At 36.1% G+C, this 20,062-nt stretch overlaps 2 protein-coding genes and 1 long non-coding RNA gene across 5 annotated transcripts; 2 read left to right on the top strand and 1 right to left on the bottom strand.

The window, feature by feature from the left end:
• Positions 1–3,686: 3,686 nt before the first annotated feature.
• Positions 3,687–5,603, top strand: LOC117618933 (transcription termination factor MTERF15, mitochondrial-like). The gene has a single exon (XM_034348710.1). It carries the CDS (start codon positions 4,213–4,215, stop codon positions 5,401–5,403), a length of 1,191 nt encoding a protein of 396 aa, XP_034204601.1. The 5' UTR covers positions 3,687–4,212; the 3' UTR covers positions 5,404–5,603.
• A 1,662-nt stretch (positions 5,604–7,265) lies between these two features.
• LOC117619801 (protein DETOXIFICATION 35-like) lies at positions 7,266–11,002 on the bottom strand. The gene is made up of 7 exons (XM_034349838.1): positions 10,587–11,002; positions 8,753–9,378; positions 8,528–8,584; positions 8,164–8,402; positions 7,954–8,072; positions 7,747–7,833; positions 7,266–7,603 (listed from the first exon to the last, which is right to left on the bottom strand). Exons 1-7 carry the CDS (start codon positions 10,848–10,850, stop codon positions 7,523–7,525), a joined length of 1,473 nt encoding a protein of 490 aa, XP_034205729.1. The 5' UTR covers positions 10,851–11,002; the 3' UTR covers positions 7,266–7,522.
• Positions 11,003–17,744: 6,742 nt separating this feature from the next.
• LOC117619436 lies at positions 17,745–20,053 on the top strand. Of its 3 annotated transcripts, none has more exons than XR_004584568.1 (5): positions 17,745–17,987; positions 18,635–18,709; positions 18,819–18,974; positions 19,237–19,642; positions 19,736–20,053. It is a non-coding gene; the product is annotated as an uncharacterized LOC117619436 (long non-coding RNA). The 3 variants fall into 3 exon arrangements; XR_004584567.1 differs by having other exon boundaries at positions 17,747–17,987; positions 18,835–18,974; XR_004584566.1 differs by having other exon boundaries at positions 17,750–17,987; positions 18,860–18,974.
• Positions 20,054–20,062: the final 9 nt, after the last annotated feature.

The raw sequence follows: 20,062 nt of genomic DNA, 5'->3' as shown, positions 1-20,062 counted from the left end.
TCCATTCCCCTTTCCACACACAAATTTCCTTAGCCCACCCAAATAAGGGCGGAACAAGGAATTTATACCGGGCTGGGCTAATTTTTCTTTTTTCTCTGGCTTCTTCTATATTTTAGCTAAAACACATATTTTTCGTCCTCGATGTCCACATATACAATATTTGTCGGAGTGTGGGTTTTCTTTCCCTTGATTAAAATTGTTTAGAATCAATTCCCCCCTGATTCATGGAGGGCAAGAATGCTGTCAAACACTTTGCTGAAATTCAAATCCTCAGAAATTGGGTAAAATTTTGAATTATCTATCTACCTAGTCTTTGAAGAACTCAGCACTTGCTTCCTATAAGGGTCAACCTCAAATATCTCTTAATTGAAGAGATACAGGAGTTAGATAAGGACTCTAGTATTACTATTTTGGCCCTTTTTTTTTGGGTAAGCTGACAAAACTTGTGACTTCCAACAAGAAAAAAAAAGGTCAAATGTTGTAGAAGAGTTGTTGAAAGAAAAAAAAAAAAAATCGTCACTCTGAATGAAATTGATGATCGGATCAAGCAACTAACACATTTTAGGATTGTGTTCCAAGCCACTATGCATCCACGCATTTTTGGAGTCGTGTTTGAAGCCATTTTGAGACAACGAGAATATGGTTGAAATTGGAAGAGAAATACCGAAGTGTTGAATTTTGATGCGTAAATACGCATTTGTGGGATAAAAATATGACGAAGTGAGACTATTTTATTAAGCCCTAAATGCACATAAGAGAACACACGGCATAAAAAAGCACCCCCAAAACATTCGGTATAAGATGAGACAAATTTCTAGAATCTACGCACTAGCCAAAATGGGCTATTGGGTTCATTTTACAAAACGTTGGGCTTTATTTACCAAAAATCCATACTCTAACATCCTTGACCCAATTTAATCAAATTTAATTCTTTTGTGAAATTATAATTTTACCCTTGGGAGTAGGTGTAATTTGGTCACTTTTAATCTAGAAAGATCTAGGGGAAATGAGTGACACTATTGTATCGAGCTCGCTGTCACGAGTTTGTAGACACGTAGTAGGCCCAAATCGGAATTTTAATGATGAAATTGTGATCAACGGAAGTGTAGTGGCACAACCATAAATTTTTCGAAGTTGGATTTTAAAAACAGATAAGCTCTCTCTCTCTCTCTCTCTCTCTCTCTCTCTCTCTCTCTCTCTCTCTCTCCTCCGCACGCAACATCAAATTTATGACTGCGATTTCGTCGTCGTCCAGTGTGTAAGATCCCACATTAACCAACGGAGAGAGGGTGCTGTGCCTTATATGTGCACACCCGCATCCATCTAGCACGAGGCCTTTTGGGAGCTCACTGGCTTCGGAGTCGTAAGAACTCCTAAGTTAAGCGAGTTGGGGACCAGAGGAATCCTAGGATGGGTGACCCACTGGGAAGTTGCTCGTGAGCTCCCTGAAACAAAACCGTGCGGGTAGAGAGGGGGGCCCAAAGCGGACAATATCGTGCTACGACGGAGTTGATCCCGGAATGTGACAATTTGGTATCAGAGCCACTCTGTCGTGTGGTGCGAGTGTGCCGACGAGGACGTCGGGCCCTTAAGGGGGTGGATTGTAAGATCCCACATCAACCAACGGAGAGGGGGTGATGTGCCTTATATGTGCACACCCGCATCCATCTAGCACGAGGCCTTTTGGGAGCTCACTGGCTTCGGAGTCGTAGGAACTCCGAAGTTAAGCGAGTTGGGAGCTAGAACAATCCCAGGATGGGTGACCCACTGGGAAGTTGCTCGTGAGCTCCCAGAAACAAAACCGTGCGGGTAGAGAGGGGGCCCAAAGCGGACAATATCGTGCTACGGCGAAGCCGATCCCGGGATGTGACACAGTGTCCGACTAAGGTGAAATTGGTTGCAAAAGTTTCGTATCGACGTCTTCTATCTAATCCACTCATTTTCCCAGCTCAAAAACCCAAGGAAATTAAATTGGAACGATTGGAAGTTCGGGTGATTTTAGAAGTTTTTAACGCCGTTTTCAGCGACTCCGCCCACCATTTTCGTTGAGTTAGGTATGAAACTTCATCTACTCTTCGTGCTCTATTTGTTTATATACATATTGTAAATCGATTTTGAGTTTACAGATCGTTCAATATACCTATATTAGGCAGGTGTTTTGGTTGTGATTTCATCTAGCTCCGGTCGCGTTTTGACCATGGTCCAAGAAACAAAAAAGTGTTCCCATTGTTAGTCTGAACGTATTGGTATAGGTATTGTAGGGTGTTTCGAGAATTTTACATAGCTGAAATTTTCTCAATCCACCCCGCGCTACCGACGTTTGTGGCTGCGCTTGGGCCATGGTGTGGAGGCCCATTGTGTTCTAAAATGTTCTCCATGTAGTCCCGAGCACGACGGTATGCTAGGATTCGAATTTGGTTATCGTATGACAGTCGAACAGATTTACGCCTATTAAGCAATATATGGGTTCGATATGTTCGAACCATTGGATTGGCTCCAATTCCAAGTATGTCATTCCTCGTGCCTCTGAGATCGTGTAGGAACTCACGGGTTGAGAATCAGTGTCCCGGATACTCTGAATCAATGATTTTACGATTTGGTAAATCGGTGACCGTCCGATCGCTCAATCAAGAGCAATCCGACCAGTCGATCGAAACCAAACTTTCAGGATGTGTTTAGTAGACCTGGTTGGACCTCTAGGAACTTTTGGTCTTGAAATCAAAGGTCATGGGCCCTGCAAGCCCTATTGACAAAAAAATGGAAAGTTTGAACAAACCATTGACCACGAGTTTTTTGAGACAATCCCGTCCTTTGTAAAGTGCTAGAATAGCCTTAGGACTTCTCTAAGGTGGTGGGCCCGTGTGAAGTCTCGGGAACTAGGGTTTGATTTTAAATGCGTTGTTGAGGCCGTATAACGAGTTTTGGTAGTGTTTGGACTTTTGATTTAGTGTACATTACTCTCTGAACATTTATAAGGTATGTTTATAGTCGTTTAATTTTAAGATTATAATATTATTTAATTGTGGTTATTTGCTGTTATATTGATATAAATGAAGCTTTGGGGATGGTGTGAAGTGGTACATGATTTGATGTTGAATGATGATAATTACTGTGCGAATATGGAATTATTATTATTATTATTATTTGGTGGGTTGGGTATGAAGATGGGTATGGGTTTCAAAAAAATATTTTTTATGGGCGTGGGTGCGTGTTAAAGAGATATAGAGTTGTAAATTTGTCATCAAAAGTCATTTTACAAATGGGTAAATTTGTCGTTAAAATTTTGAAGATAAAGTTGGTGGAAAAATATGATAGATGGGTGAAAATAGCAACATACTCCATAAAGTTTTAAATTGTTTTCTCAAAACCTTTTTCCATTAATTTGTCCTTCTATAATTGATGATTTTATATATAAAAAAAGTCTTCAAATAATAACAAACTTAGTACTTAGATTTTTACAAGCGAAATTCAATAAGAGGGAATTGAACTTAGGATGAGATATATCTTCTTAACCAATTAAGCTTCAAGCCCCTTACAAGTTAGTCTTTTAATCGAATCGAGATTAAATTTGTTATTTGTGCAAGTGTTTTTATATATGAAATCATTAACTTTTGGACGAAAAAATAATGATACCGAATTTTGTGAGAGCAATTTGAAACTTCAGGTACGTCTTCCCCTAATTTTCGAAACCTCAAGGATTTTGGCAACACACCGTAAAATGTAAATAACTCCTACATCCAAATTCCAATTGCAAGAAGTGGCGCTTTCAAATTGCGTCTGGGCCGCACTTGAGAGTAACCACGTCGAGCGTCTATAAACCAAAGCATCATCGTCCAAATGTTCGTCGCCCTTTGTCCCAAAAAAACAAATGCCCTCGACTGTTTTTAAGTTTGAAATTCAACCCTTTTTTTGGGTTTTCTGGTTGGGAGTGGAGTAATTGCTTTGCTTTGATTTGTACCTATGAAGACTGAAGAGGTTTTTCTGGCAGAATATTTCCTACCACCATGGATAGCAGCAGTAAGTCAGTGACCGTCAGTTGTGAAAATGGTAAGAAAACTTACCCTAGCTGCAATGGTTTATCCTATGCCAGGCAATTTTATTTGGATGGTTCAGATCTTTTTTGAATGCCGAGAACTGCATACTTTCTAAAGGCATAGAATCAGCTAGGGCTTTAAGTTTTTCTGTAGAAATTGTTCGTCATCAACCTCTAACATGATTCAACTCTGCAATTTGAAGACCTTCAGATTGGGTCACTCAATATTTTCTTGTACATTTGCTTCCAAAACAAACAGAGTGTTGGTTGGAGATCCAAAACCCTCACATTTTTCTCTTCAGAGTCAGTTGCTCTGCAGACACATCACCTCTGAAATCTCAGAAAACCAATACAATTTCACAGTCATTTACCTCATAAACACTTGTGGATTGTCCCCAGAAGGAGCGATTTTAGCTTCTAAGTGGGTCGAGTTGCAGTCACCAGAAAGAGCAGACTCCGTTTTAGAGCTTCTGAGAAACCATGGAGCATCTCAAACCCAGATATCAAAGCTTATTAGGTCACATCCAAAACTTCTTTCAGCTGATCCTGAGAAAACCCTTTTGCCAAAGCTTGAGTTTTTCAGCTCTCTTGAAATTTCAAAAGTGGACTTTGCAAAAACTCTGGCTTTTAATCCACACCTTTTGTCAGTCAGCTTGAGAAATCGGATTTTGCCCACTTATAACTTCCTCAGGAGTATGCTCTCTGAGAAAAATGTTGTTGCTGTTTTAAAACGCAACTCAGGGATTTTCTTGGAAGGTCACTGCAAGCATGTGGTGCCAAATATTGGGCTTTTGAGAGAATTGGGCATGCCTCAACCATGCATTTCTTTTTTGCTAACTCATGGTACTCGCGTTTTGATGGTAAATCCTGAAAACTTTGGTCAACTTGTGAGTGAGGTTAAGGAAATGGGATTTAATCTGGAAAAATCAACTTCAGTGAATGCCCTGTGTGCATTGTGCGGCAAGAATAAGTTGGTATGGAGTAGAAGTCGCGAAGTTCTTAAGACATGGGGTTGGTCTGAGGATGATTTTCTCTCCGCTTTCAGGAAGAACCCGCAGTGTATGATTGTCTCGGAGAAGAAACTTATGCAAGCAATGGATCTTTTAGTGAACAAGATGGGATGGTCGTCAGGAATGATTGCCAAATATCCTGTGGTCCTCAGTCTCAGTTTGGAGAGGAGACTTATCCCGAGGTGCTCTGTGGTTAAAGTTCTGTTGTTGAAAGGTTTCATAAATGAGAACTTGAATCTGGGTTCTCTGCTGAAACGAACAGAGAAGCAGTTCTTGGAGATTTTTGTGAACAGATATCTTGGCGAAGTACCTGAATTGTTAGGTGTGTATCAAGGGAAGGTAGATATCCAGGATGTCTGATCTGATATGTTGAAACGGGTGAGGATGTAATTATTTTAGCCACCTGATGATGCATCACTCATATGCATTAGCTTGCTTTTGGCACAATACTATAATGCTGTCCTCTACCCTAGAAATTTTGTCTTTAAAGTAAGGTTTAAATTCTATCCCACATCTTACTAAAATTTTGCAGGAAGTAAATTCAGTTTTTCATTCTTCTACTCGGCAGCCTACCTGTTTTTAATTAGATTTATATATGCTTTCTTATTAGAACAAATGCCTGCTGTAGTGTCGCTCGAATTGTTCTGTTTATGGTTCCCAACTTTGGTTATGCTTGAAAGTTGATTTTGTAGAATGTGCGCATGTATTGGTTCTATTAGGATACAGTGTATTATATTTTGGGTGAGGAGTGGAAGAAACTAATTTCTGTCCATTTTTCGAAAGATAAGAATGACTCTCAATCCTTTATCTCCTGCTCTTTGAGTAATTGTCCTTTGAGATGCAGCTAGCCTACTTAATTGGCCACGGTTGGTTTATAGGAACCACTTCAGTGTCAATGATTGATTAGATTCATACGGAATCATGTCAACATGGCATCAAAGGACTGGATAAGCATCATTTTCTCATTGTTTTATCTCGTGTTAGCCTTTTTACCGAGACCTTAACGATTAGGAACGTGATATCTGCAATGGTTGATGAATTGGGAATTCAAGGGACATAAAACCCGGCTCCGGTGGATGTGCAAAGTAGGGTGGTTTGGCAATTGTTATCAATTTCACTGTTTTTTGGAATGAATTTCTGTTCAATGAACTTCTCTTCGTTCGCCAAAATATAAAAAGAGGCCCTGTTTTTTATTTACTTGGTTGACGGTTTTCAAGAATTTGTATACTAGTGATTTGCCCCCTGAACTTATACCTTACTTTCAATTAACTCCCTATCTTTTTTTTTAAAGAAAATTAAGGATATAAACTTTTTTTTTGTGGCCAATTTCCCCCTTGCCGTCGAAATCCGCAACATTTCATCCAATTTGCTGTTAAATATGAGGGTAAAATATTCATTTTGTACGTTAAAAATAAATGAAAAATGAAAAATAAAATTGAAAATTGAAAATTGAAATAATAGTCATAAAATAAAAACTGAAAACTCTCTCTTTTCCTTCTTCTTCTTCTTTTCTCTTCCCTCTGTCTCCGTCTTCTTCTCTGTGTCTATTTCCATCTATGGCCATGAAGTCGTGCACGGCCCTGATATGAAGTGGGAGGGAGCTAGCTGGCGGCCGGAGATGAATCACACGGTGCTAAGACTGGGTGGTGGTGTTGTGAACTGGGATGGTGTGTGTTGGGTTTTGGTTTGGTTTTGGTCATGTGACTTCGTGAGAATGAAGTCCCATATTTATATAGTTCCAACTTCGTCTTTGACTTTTACTCCTTTGTTTTGACTTAAAATATTACTGTATTTCGACTGTAATTTATTTTGTTTTTTTTACTTTGTTAATTAATGGAAAAAGAAACATTCACAATTAGTGCCAGACTGCAACCTATTTCAATCTAAGTGTATCTATGTATAATTATATCAAGGCTTGTTTAGTAACTAATTAATAAATTCTGCATGGCCGTAGGACTGCATTTAAAATACTATCAACATATTTAATGAATACAATCCAACGACCAAGATTAGAAGCATGTAACGAATACTCAACATAAAATACTTATTGGAGAATCTCCGAGAAAGCTAGTTTTCAGCATTATGGTTTCTTTTTCTATTGTTGCTCCTTTGCAAGCCCTTGTTTGCTACTATTCTAACAATAAACTTATGCATATTGATCTTAGAGATAGTGACTTTTAGTACCAAAATTAACATAAACTATTGATGATGAAAGAGAACCCTGAAAAGGGGAAATCAGATCAAACCAGTTGAATCAAATTGATAGGTAAATTCTGTACTACTGACAGGGAGGTAAAATCTCCTGCCGGGAACAAATCAAGCTAGTTTAAAATTGTCAACACAAAAATTGGAAGGGCACCCTGCAACTCTAAAACATGACTTCCAGAGAAATTCAGGCCAATATAAGCAGGGAGATTTTAGTTACTCAGGATATCTTGTCTGAGGAGAAACATGATGTGAATTTCTTTTAGGGTCAAGTTCATATATGGTTGTCAGCTATCTTCTCATATTCAACGTTTTGTCCACCCCACTTCTTCATTCGCTCTGAAGATTGTTCAACCTGTGCCAAGAAAAAAGATTATGATTATTGTCTTTTAAACAAGGATTAATGCTGAAGACATAAGTAAATGAAAATCCTAGTTGGTGATCAGTTATAAAGTAAACTGAAGGACCATATGGATTCCTATAACAGATTTAACTGACCTCCTTGTTCCAGTTGGTTCTATAAAGCACTATCAAGAGAAGCAACGTTTGAAGAGCAGTTCCACATATCATACCTCCCCAAATTCCCTAAAATAATGAACAAATGTTGGTATTAAAACTAGCTGGACAAAACACAGATTAGAGACCGTGAAGACGAAAGAATCTCACAAACATTTAGCTGTGGAACTGAGACTGAAAATGTTTTACCTTAACTCCCCAGTTTGCTTTATAACCAAGAAGGAATCCAAGTGGGAGGCCAAAAATGTAATAACAACCCAAGTTGATATAAGCCACCAGTCCTTGCCATCCGCCTCCAATAGCAACACCTGAAGTCATGAATCCAGTAAAAATTAAAAGGGGGAAGAGTCCTGTATACAGAGAGGGAACTGAGGAAAAGCCAAGTGACTCGATTGATACCCGAAATGACGGGTTGGACACTATTAAGAACCATGGTAATTCCAAGAAGAAATGCTAGCTTCGCAACAGCTTGTTGCAATTCCGCGTTGCTTGTGAAGATGACAGAAAAGTAGTCTTTCGTTATCAAGACGACAATCATGCAAACAATCCCAATGAGCAGAGACTCAACGACTGTCACGTAGACAGCGAATTTAGCTGCTCTTGGACGTCCCAATCCAAGTTCATTGGAAACTCGAACACTGAAAAATCAGGGGCAGAGATAATTGTAAGCACAACATCTTTGTTGCCTCAAAAAGTGTTGTTTGTGTATGATGACAAAGACATACAAGGTACACCAAATGATAAAAGTAGTCTTGGTACTTACCTTACAGCAGCATTAATTCCAATGAACAACATTCCTTCCCATCCATTGAGATTCATGCTGCAATGCCAATTGATTGAGTAAAAATCCAAGAAAAAACATCAATAATTTGAATGCGGCAATGTACATAAACCATCTAATCTAAGAAGGGAAAAAAAAAAACCAAAGGATCAGCAGCAGAAGTAGAAAGTGGTTGCAAGAACAAAAAGGAGGAAGTTGGGTCCTTACCAGATAGAAAGTGAATCAATAGAAATCACAGCATTGCTAAGATGGCCGGTAAGAAGGATTATACTCATAAAATACCAAACCTCAAGGCAAAGCATGACAGCTGATTCGAGCGAGAGCCTGACAAAGGCCCAGATGTCTTTGAAAGCTAACCATGAAAAACCACTCCACCCTTCATTGCACCAACCGATTATATAAATAACTTGACAAATCGCAAGTTCCCAACCTGTGATATCAAATGCTATAGCTGCACCATAGATGCCCCAATCCAACACGTAAATGAAGAGAAAGAGCCATCCAATGTGTATAATAAGGGCCAGCAAACCAATCCATGCAAGAACAGCAACCTTGCTTTGTGCCTGAAGGAACTTTTGGGCAGGGAACATGATGGCAAGTGAGAATAACTGAGGAATGACACATACGGTGAAGTTTCCAGCAAGATCAGCCACTTCTTCGTCCTGCCCAATAAGCTTTAAAATCGGGGCAGAGAAAACGTAGATTGGCGTGAGGATGACACAGGTGGCGAATAGAATGATCCATGACCTTTGCATGTACACTCCAAGCATGTTAACCCTTCCAGCACCAAATGCTTGACCACAAAGCGTCTCTAATGCACTCCCCATGCCGAGCTACAAGTTCGTACAAATTATCAAATTTAGCTCCTTCAATTCCATGACATAGTTTTTGCTGCTAAGCTACATACATAGTAGATACTGCATACCAATCAATCAATCAATCATGCATTTGATCTGAATGATCTATCATATGCATGCATGCATACATACATACATACATACATACATACATACATAATTCCATATTAGTAAGACAACCCATTAGAATAATTCAAAGGGGGAAGACAGAGTTTTGAGTGTTCCTTTTAATTAGATTTCGATTTTAAAAAAAATTGGTTAAATTAAATTTGATTTTTCACTGTTCGTTAATATGGTTTATCCAAAATACAGGCTAATCCATTAGGATAATTGGGTTGATTTTTCAAATATTTTGGGCTCATTAAATATGGTTTATCCAAAATACAAAGGCTAATCCATTAGGATAATTGGGTTGATTTTTCAAATATTTTGGGCTCATTATCCTCTCTCTCTCTCTCTCTCTCTCTCTCTCTCTCTCTCTCTCTCACATACAAAATCTCTTATCATTTCCGAGCTTTTCTCAACTGTGAAGCAGAGTATGATTCAAAGACTACAACTTTCAATAAGAAACATAGAAAAACTCTCCATTCAACTTTAGTCAGTCTCTGAGACTGGAAAGGTGTGTGCCGTCTAATTCACAGAAGGTATATACATTTAACCATTTTAATATATAAATAAATAAAAATGCAGAATATTTTGAAAACTGAGTAATACCTAACACACATTAAAAACAAAAAAGTAAATTTAGGTTTTAGTCACAAAAAAACTTTCAATTTTGAAAAAAGCCAAAAATTTTTCAAAAAAGACAGAAAAACTTCTTAACTTTCAAATTAAAGACATGCAAATATAAAGGATTCCTTAGGAAATCCAAACATAAATAAGGGCAAATTTGTCCATTTTGGCTTCTTTTAAAAAATTTCTCTCTTTTTTTAGCCTTTTTCAAAGTCTCCCCAAAAAAAAAAATTAAATAAAAGAAAAGCATGAAGAAGAAGACGAGTGCAACATAAGAAACCCAAATCATAAAAACATAAATCGAGTAGAAAAAGACAGAGTTATTAAATCTCACCCCACCTAGGCTATATGTAAATTGACGACATGCGCATTGCGTGCACCCCATTAATTATATATGAATTATGGTATGTGAATTAATAAATGAAATGGAAGGGTGGCTAGAGCTAATTTACCAAGAAGCCGAAAGAGAAGGTTGAGATCACAGAGAGTGAGATTGAGACGGCAGAGAGCTGAAGGTTTCCGAGGTGTCCGACGAACATGGTGGAAACAGAGTTGGTCCCAAAGTTGCAGATGATTGTGAAGGCGATGGGCCCTCCTATTTTCCACAACTTCTGAGTCTCTCTCCACGTCACCGACCGAGCATCCTTCCAGCTCGTCACTGGCTCATAGTCCCGAACATCGCCGCCGTTCACTGCCGGAAGCAGTGGCGCCTCCATATGAATTAAATACTGCAGGAACACGTGCACGGCCCTGATATGAAGTGGGAAGGAGCTAGCTGGCGGCCGGAGATGAATCCGACGGTGCTAAGGCTGGGTGGTGTGGTGTGCGTTGGGCTTTGGTTTGGTTTGGTTTTGGTTATGTGACGTCGTGAGAATGAAGTCCCATACTTATAAACTTCTTCTTTGACTTTTACTCCTTTGCTTTGACTTAAAATATTACTTTATTTCGAGTGTAATTTATTTTGTTTTTTTGTACTTTGTTAATTAATGGAAAAAGAAACAATCCCAATTAGACTAGACTGCAACCTATTTAAATCCAAGTGAATCTATATATAATTATATCAAGGCTTGCTTAGTAACTAATTAATAAATTCTGCACGGTTTGTGTAAAAAGACTTTGATTTGTATATTATTAGTCTTAAGTCTGAATCCTTATATGACACCTTAATAATTAGAGATGGAACCAATTACAGGGTAACCTCAGCTATAACCCAGGTGGCTTTTATTATTTTCCAGCCCAAAGTCACATGTAACCCACCCTACAGCCTACCCCACTTCATGCATCAGCTCTTCAACATGTTCAATTTCTCTTGGTGGGTCATTTTAAGGTTCAAGAAGTATAAAATTTGGGGATTTTTTAAGGTTCAAAAAGTATAAATTAGGGATTTTCAATTCAGTGTTATGAATTATCAATTATGGATTTGCAATTAGGTTTTGTAAGTAAGGTAAATTTAGTCCACTCCAATTTGAAATTCTGGGTCCGTCCCTATTAATAATGTGTGTGAAACTTCCTTCCTCGTTCCAATGTAGACTTTGTACTATAAAAAAAATCTGCACGGCTTGTGGAAACTTTGCAAAGTATTGTCAGTTTTAATGTAGAAGAAAGAAAAAATCAAATTAGGTAAGCTATGCTTTGCATGAGCTCGTCTTGCTCCAATTTTGCAAATATCAAAGAACGTGGCTCTCACTCATCATTGGTGAATGTCAGACTCAGAAGGTTTGCAAATATCAAAGAACGTCCAAGGGATATGGATGGTTAATAATTACAATAGATTTGACAAAGAATGGTCTTGGATTTAGCTAGACTAACGTAAACTCAAAGCCCACCATTCAAATTTTCCAATGTAATTTCAAAAACCAAGCAATGAAGTTTTGAACCACCACTCTCTCGCCCACCTACTAATCGCTCTTGAGACATCGAAGTTTCCTCCTCCCATTTGAAATGCGGACTGTTTGGTACCAAAGATAGCTAGGCTAAGCTAAGCCGCACACCATACATTATACATGCTCAATGGAACATATATTGGTCAACGTACGTATCCATGTGTAATTATTTCCCTTGTTTGCACAGCATAGCAGCAGCACAAGAATCCAACCACCTTGAAGATTTTCTCAGCACCACACACACACAGAAACTAAAAAAGTTGATATGGTAATCGATGGTCCATTGTCCACGTCTCTGGTACTAAACATCCATCAATGCTAAAATGAATGGACCTGAATAAATCTGACATACCTATTATTTCCTCCAAATTTTAACATCTCTGCGTGATTGTTAATGGAGATGCATTAAATTGTTATAATGTTGATGTTATATTACTTTTCCGTAATTGTAATGAACTTTTATAGCTAATAACTTTTTAAATTGAATTATGATTGCAATCAAATAATTTCTTAAAACACAAAAAATTATTGAATCCATTAAAGTATTTAGTATTAGCATCTCTGTGTGATTGTTAATGGAGATGCATTAAATTATCATAATGTTGATGTTATATTACTTTTCCGTAATTATAATAAACTTTTATAGCTAATAACTTTTTTAATTGAATTATGATTGCAATCAAATAATTTCTTAAAACACAAAAAATAATTGAATCCATTAAAGTATTTGTCTGACTAAAGATTATGGGAGGCTTTTGGCTCCCTCATGACCTAAAAGAGATTTTTGAACCCTACCCAAAGTGGATGTGAGCACAGATGGTGGACCCAAAGGCACAAAGGCTCCAAACTCTAACAAACCTTTATTCAACCTTTTAAATGTCCATGGGTCTACAGACCCGGTACCATTCTCAACATTAGTGTAGTCGTCCACTAGTGATCGGCGAGGCTATAATGCGAAGGTTATGTGCGGTGGTTATTTGCGGGGGCATTCACTGGGCCGTTAGATTGATCAAATGGCTAACATTAGTAAGTTACATATGGGTTTCTTTTATCCAGTAGAAAAATCACAACCCGCGAGTGAGCTTCAATTTCATCTTCTCCCTTCTCCTTCTTTATCTCTCCTATCCTTATCTCTCTATGCGACAGCCAACAACCTCACATCTGGCACCCTCTCTCTACCTCTCCTCCCACCACCCAACCCTTCTCTTTCTCTCTCTTCTCCCCTTCTCTCTTTGACATCCACGAAACTGAAGTTCCAGATATGGGTTTTTCTTTCTTCTTTTAACTAGACTGACATACCCAAAATTGAATTTGATCTAGGTTGGGTTTCAGGTGGGTGTGGGGTGGGATGGTCGTGGTGGAGGGGTGGCTAGCAGGCTAGGGTAGTTAGAATCAAGGGGAGGTAGTGGGCTGGGATGAATGAATTTCCTCCCCTTTTTTTTCCTAATATTTCTTTTATTTTTTTACAGATTCCAATTTTCTACAAAATTTTACAAAGAAATGTTCATGTACCCTTTTCATCATGAACTTCCCACAGATTTTAGATTAATAATCCTACCCACTTTCTCTATTTTGATTTTTTTCCTCCTAATTCTTTTTTTTTTATAAATGAAATTTGAAAAAGCCTTCTTTCTGGGTTTGGGTTTTAGCCATATTTGTATTTTATTCTTTTGGTGGGACAAGATAATATTCCAAGAGATGCATATTGAGGCAATGCAAGTTAATCTGGAAGATCTCTGAAGGCATAAGAAGTAAGAGCATAAGCATCATGTGATTCAATTTGGGGTGGTTGTACTGATAAGAGTGGGGTTGGCGGCACTACTTGGGGAAGGGTGGTTGTGATTTAAAATAAGAAAGAAAAAGGGATGGGGCAGGTTCACTGGTTTTTTTTGTTTTTTTAGGTGGTTGGCGCTGGTGCTTGGAACACAGAGAGAGAGAGAGAGTTGTAGGTTTTTTTCTTTTAATTTTTAATTTTTAAAAATAATATTTTAGCTCGTAATACAATTTTTTAATTCTAATTATGTTTAAAATATATTTTTTCCATTTAAATCCATGTGACATTGCAAAATAATAGTCATTTAGGGTAAAAAGCAATATAATAATAAAATAAAATTTTGGTACAGAGGGCAATATAATAATAATTTAGGTTTAAAGGAAATATAATAATAGTTTAGGATAAAAGGAAATATAATAACAATTTAGGGTAAAAACTAATATAATAATAATCTAGGGTAAATAATAATAGTTTATGGTTAAAAGGAATATAATAATAATTTAGGGTAAAATGCAATATAATAATAATTTAGGGTAAATAACAATATAATAATAATTTATGGTTAATAATAATATAATAATAATTAACAGTCCAAAACAATGTAATAATAATTTATGGTAAATAACAATATAATAATATTGACTTGTGGCGCAATCGTTGGTCACCACCTGTCGAAAACAATGACAACTCTCCTTTCTGAGACTGCCACGTGTGATTCTCTATAATTTAATAATATTTTTTTTGAGATTTAACTTCTAAAATTCATAATAAATAAATTAAAATTTTAAAAAATGCATCAAAAAATCCTATGAACTCCTTGTGGCATTCTCTACACCCTCAAGCTCGGGAAATATAACTTGTACTTATAAAAATATAAATTGATAACAAAAACTCAACTTTGTTTATAAACAATCTAAAACACTAGTTGTTGTTTCATAGCATAACACTCAAGTTATTTGATCAAATGATTACCGTAAACTCCAATATGTTAAATCATGATTTTGGACCTCCATAATCAAGGATGATGTTGTGAAGAGTTTGTAGCAATTTTCAGTGTATTTTTATGATTTTTAATTGATTTTTAATTGATTTATTATGCATTTTAGAAGTTAAAATACTAGAAAAATAATATTAAAGGGTATAGGCCAATCGCGGAACGCCACCTGTTGGAGGAAACCCTGACGGCCCCACCTTCAGCTGCTGCCACGTGTCGCTCAGTATGATTTAATATTATTTATCTTGAATTTAACTTCTAAAATTCATAATAAATTAATTAAAAATTCAAAAAATACACCAAAAATTCCTAGAAACTCCTTGTGACATTCTCTACACCTTCAAGCTCTAAAATTATAATTTTGAGTTATGCAAATGTAAATTGATAATAAAAACTCAACTTTGTTTCTAAGCCATTTAAAACACTAGATGATGTTTTATAACCTAATATTCATGTTCTATGATCCAATGATTACCATGAACTCGAATTTTAAAGATAAAGATAATGTCATAAGGAGTTTGTAGCAATTTTCATATTATTTTTTCATATTATGAAATCAAATTTTGAGTTATACACGTGTCGCCCTATACTATTTCATACTATTTTTCTTTAATTTAACTTCTAAAATTCATAATAAATTAATTAAAAATCTAAAAAATACATAAAAAAATTTATAGGAGCCCCTTCTGACATTCTATACACCCTCAATCTCTAAAAGTATAATTTTTATATTATAAAAATATAAAATGATAACAAAAACTCAATTTTATTTCAAAATAATTTAAAATACTAGTTGATGTTCTATAACTTAACACTCATGTTCTTTGATCCAACAATTACCTTAAACTCAAATATGTGAAATCATGATTTTGGACCTCCATAATTGAGGATGATGTCGTGAGGAGTTTGTATCAATTTTCGGTGTATTTTTTTGATTTTTAATTATTTTTAAATAATTTTTAAAGATAAACTTGAAAAAAGTAATCAATATGACATATGGCGTAATCGGAAAACGCCACCTGTTGGAAACACTGATGGCACCACCTTCAGCGTTGCCACTTGTCGACCTATACCATTTAATAGTATTTTTCTTGGATTTAATTTCTAAAATTCATAATAAATTAATTCAAAATTCAAAAAAGACACCGAAAATTCCTAGGAACTTCTTGTGACATTATCTACGTCGTTAAGCTCTAAAAGCATAATTTTTATTTAAAAAAATGTAAAGTGATAATAAAAACTCAACTTTGTTTCTAAGCAATTGAAAACACTAATTGATGTCCTATAACAGAATACTCTTGTTCTTTAATCCAACGATAACCTTAAACTCAAATATGTGAAATCATAATTTTACTTTTAAAATTCATAATAAATTAATTAAAAATTCAAAAAATACACAGAAATTTCCTAAGAATTCCTTGTGACATTCTATGCACCCTGAAGCTCTAAAAGTATAATTTTCGCTTATAATTAAAAATATAAAAAATATACCCAAAAAAAGCTACGTGCTCCTTACGACAATGTCTTCGATATTAGAGTTCTAAAAATCATAATTCGACCTATTTGAATTCATGGTTATCATTAGATCAAAGAAACAAAAGTGTGATGTTATAAAATATTAAGTATGGTTTTGGTTTGTTTATAAACAAATTAATGTTATAAAACTTTAGTTTGTATTACTTTAAAACATTCAAAAAATAAAAAAAAAAATCAGAAGAAAAAAATTTGGCGCTATGCGAGAAGAACACCTATTCAGAAACCTTAACGACGTACCAATCTCCGAAGCTACATGTTGTTCTCTTCAATTTATTATTAATTTTCTATGCTATAACTTCCAATATTCATAATAAATACATATCCATACAAACATTGAGTGAATTATTATTGAAGTATTATTGCCCATTTATTGGCCCATTAGCGAACATGGTTTGGAATAAAGAATCTTTTAATTATACACAGGATAAAATTTTGGTGTATTTTTCAAATTTTTAATTAAAAAATATTATGAATTTATAAACTAACGGAATGAAAAATAATAAAGAGGTATTCATGGCTGGTTCACTTGAGTTTATTTTATCTTTAAAAAAACTCCATAAATGGTATTTATTTATAACACATTAACAAATACCCAGTATAGTTTTTAATTCTATATGAATTAACCGATCATTTATTAATTTAATAATGCATTTAGAAATTAGTAAAGAAAGCATCTGAGAAGCATTCAACACCCTCAACCTCCTCACCCTCTATCTCCCAGACAGCCATACTTCCATTCTTCACCTTGCCACAACCACCCATCCCTAATATTATTAGTACACCCACCCCAAATTGAATCACATGGAAATCAAAATAGAGAAAGTGGGTATGATGATTAATCTAAATGTATCGTAAGTTATGAAACAGTACATGAATATTTCTTTGTAAAATTTGGTGAAAAATCAGAATTCACAATTTGATATCTTTCTAATATGCTTTAAAAAAAAATAAAAAGTTTGAAACCTGGGGGACAAATACCGGTAATGGAAGGAAAAGAGTTTTTAACCAGTGTTTCGATTAAAATTCTGTGTATATTGACATGCGTGCGACACTGCCTCGTTAAAACCTTGCCAGGAAAAACCCAGTGGGATAAAAATCCGGACGAAGGAAAAAGAGTACAGTGTGGAAAGGTCTTGATTGATGGCACGCTCCCCCTGATGCTTGGCAGAATATCTTGAAGCCATACTGTTGATCATCTATCTGAATATCATAGTTGACACTGTTTCTGTGAGTCAATCTTGAGCGACACTGCCTCGTTAAAACCTTACTAGGAAAAACCCAGTGGGATAAAAACCTGGATGGAGGAAAAAGAGTACAGTGTATGAAGGTCTTTATTAAAACCACGCTCCCTTAGATTTAAGGGAAATAGCTTAAAATGTCACCTTTTTTTATAATTTTAACTAAAAATACCATCCCTTCCCAATTTTTTTACAACTACCACCTATAAATACATTTTTATTGTGGAATGATTGTACCCATTTCAGTTTTTCAGAAATTGGGTTCTCTCTCAACTCTCTTGGCTCTATTATCTCTCTCTTCAGCCCTTCTCTCTCTTCAGCCCTTCTCTCTCCCTCGTGTAACTCTCTCTCTCTCTCCGACGCAATCGTCTTTCTCCCTCAGCGGTGGCTATTCATCCAAGCTTAACTCCACGATTCACATCCACGAGGTACTGTTCATCTTCCTTGTCTTTGAAATTTGGGGTTTTTGTGAATTTGGTTTATGGTGTATGGATTTGTAAGAAATTGATTTAGGGTTTCTTCGAAATTGGTTTTGGGTCTCAATTCTTTGTGCCCAAGTACTAATTAATACCAATCATGGAGAATTGTCACTGAATGAAGCATCCGTGGAGAATTGTTGGATGAAAATATCTTTGCTATATTCATGCTACTTCCTCTTGCAGGTGGTTTATGTTGAGTTAATATTTAAATTTTAAAATGCATTCTTTTTTCAATTTTGATTTCAACGTTTTCTTCAAAATTGTTTGTGTGTAAATGCAAAATAAAGGCATAGATTCTAATTGGACTATTCATTTTGCCCAAAAGCATTCCTGATGCTTGATCTTTGTCAGTGTAACAATCATGTTATGGAATTATAAGTTTGCACATACAATTTGATGGTTGTCTAATTATATGTTTCATGTTTTGGAAAATTTCTGGTATTTCTTGAAACCAACCATGGTTGACTAGTTCACATTCTCATTATCAATTTTTTTTTTCTTTCCCAATTTGCTTTATCAGCCATATAGTATTGTGATTTTAATAATTATTTTTCTTATAGATGTTCACATATTAACTGGTGAAAATAATTGAACAGAGAAAATCCAATGATGCAGAAGTCGAGTCACTGCGATAGGAATACCATCAAAGGGTTGCAACACTTGAAAGGAAGGTAGGTCTTCTCATAAAGTCTTGTTTATAATCGTGCTTGGATTGATCTAGGTGTTATATGTGCCCGTTATGTTTTTGATGAAATTGGTACTTGCCTATTTTTAATTCAGCTCCTGATAATTGGAGGGGCTATGCCAACTTATGATTGCAGGTGTATGCTCTTACAAAGGAAAGGGACACGCTTCGGCGGGAGCAGAATAAGAAAGGTGATGCAGCTGCTCCTCTGAAGGAAAAGGATGAAATAATTAATCAAGTTATGGCTGAAGGTCTCTTTCTGTCCCTGTCTGTCTCTGTTTCGCTTGAGAAGCTCAATATGTTCTACATATTTTGTGCCTCATAGTGAATTTCCGTTACTTGTAAATCATGATTTCCTTAGCGTATTTAATTGCATTGTGTTTCTCGTTTCGGGTAGAACAGAGTTTTCAATGATAGGATTTATTTGGAAAAAAGGAATTCTGGTAGTTATGCTGTGTTCTCTATTTTTGCATGAAAGTTGAAAGTAAGATGTCCCCTCTATATGTGTGACAGCTTCAGGATTATGGCCTTCGTTTACTGAAAGGAAATTGCTATTTGATCCTGTTATATCTTTTATGGGACAAACAAATGAGGGAAGTAGTGTTGATTCATCACAGAAAGCTGAGTCTTCAGAGCATCCGCCAAAGGTTGACAAATCATCAGGGGAATCTGAATCTCCACAAAAACTCTCTACTGTTGAGGCAAAGGAAGGGGTCAAAACAGAAACTTTACAACACTCTTCAACTTAACAGATGGCTGATAAGGAGGAAACTGAAGTTGTCAAGGAAGAAACAGATGATAAGCATGCTGCGACAGTGGAGGAAACAGAGACTGTGGTAGCAGAGCCTGAAAAATCTGAATCTGAATCTGAAAAATAGAAAATCTATATGTTGGGGGTTTTCTGGCTAGCTAAAAATTTGTGAGAAATGATGAATCCATTGATTGCAGCCTATTTAATGTTTAATACCTTCATTAAAAAAAGGTTGTTGACAGTGCTTTGACTATCTTGCAGATTATAATGGCAAAACTAGCAGGTGGCCCTAGTGAGAGAGATCAGCATGCAGGGATGGATGAGGACTAATTTTGTGTGTATGACAATTGACTATCTTTGCTTGTATTGCTCTATGTTAGGGATCTTTTGTTCCATTTTAGTAACAATTTTGTTTAGGAGAAAAAGAAACATATTGCAGTTCATGCTTTGTAAATGCCACTATTATGTTATGATGGACGCGTGGTATGCCCTTGTTGGGTAGGTTTTGGATTGAAACCATGGTCGAGTGCTTGAGCCATGTTTAGTGTGAAGCTTGAATGGATTTTCTTTTCTGTTGTATTTGGCCCT

The sequence above is a fragment of the Prunus dulcis genome, chromosome 2 (genome assembly GCF_902201215.1).
Source record: "Prunus dulcis chromosome 2, ALMONDv2, whole genome shotgun sequence".
Taxonomy (NCBI): Eukaryota; Viridiplantae; Streptophyta; class Magnoliopsida; order Rosales; family Rosaceae; genus Prunus; species Prunus dulcis.
Note: the sequence above shows the minus strand (reverse complement) of the source record. Positions and strands in the feature narration are given on the sequence as shown.

Bases quoted from the DNA above. Each gene is read 5' to 3' on its own strand.
- LOC117618933 (XM_034348710.1), top strand. From the start codon at position 4,213: ATGATTCAACTCTGCAATTTGAAGACCTTCAGATTGGGTCACTCAATA.
- LOC117619801 (XM_034349838.1), bottom strand. From the start codon at position 10,850: ATGGAGGCGCCACTGCTTCCGGCAGTGAACGGCGGCGATGTTCGGGAC. The intron at 8,073-8,163 runs GTATCAATCGAG...TCATGACTTCAG, and splicing joins TGTCCAACCCGTCATTTCGG to GTGTTGCTATTGGAGGCGGA. The intron at 7,604-7,746 runs GTCAGTTAAATC...TTCTTGGCACAG, and splicing joins GAACCAACTGGAACAAGGAG to GTTGAACAATCTTCAGAGCG.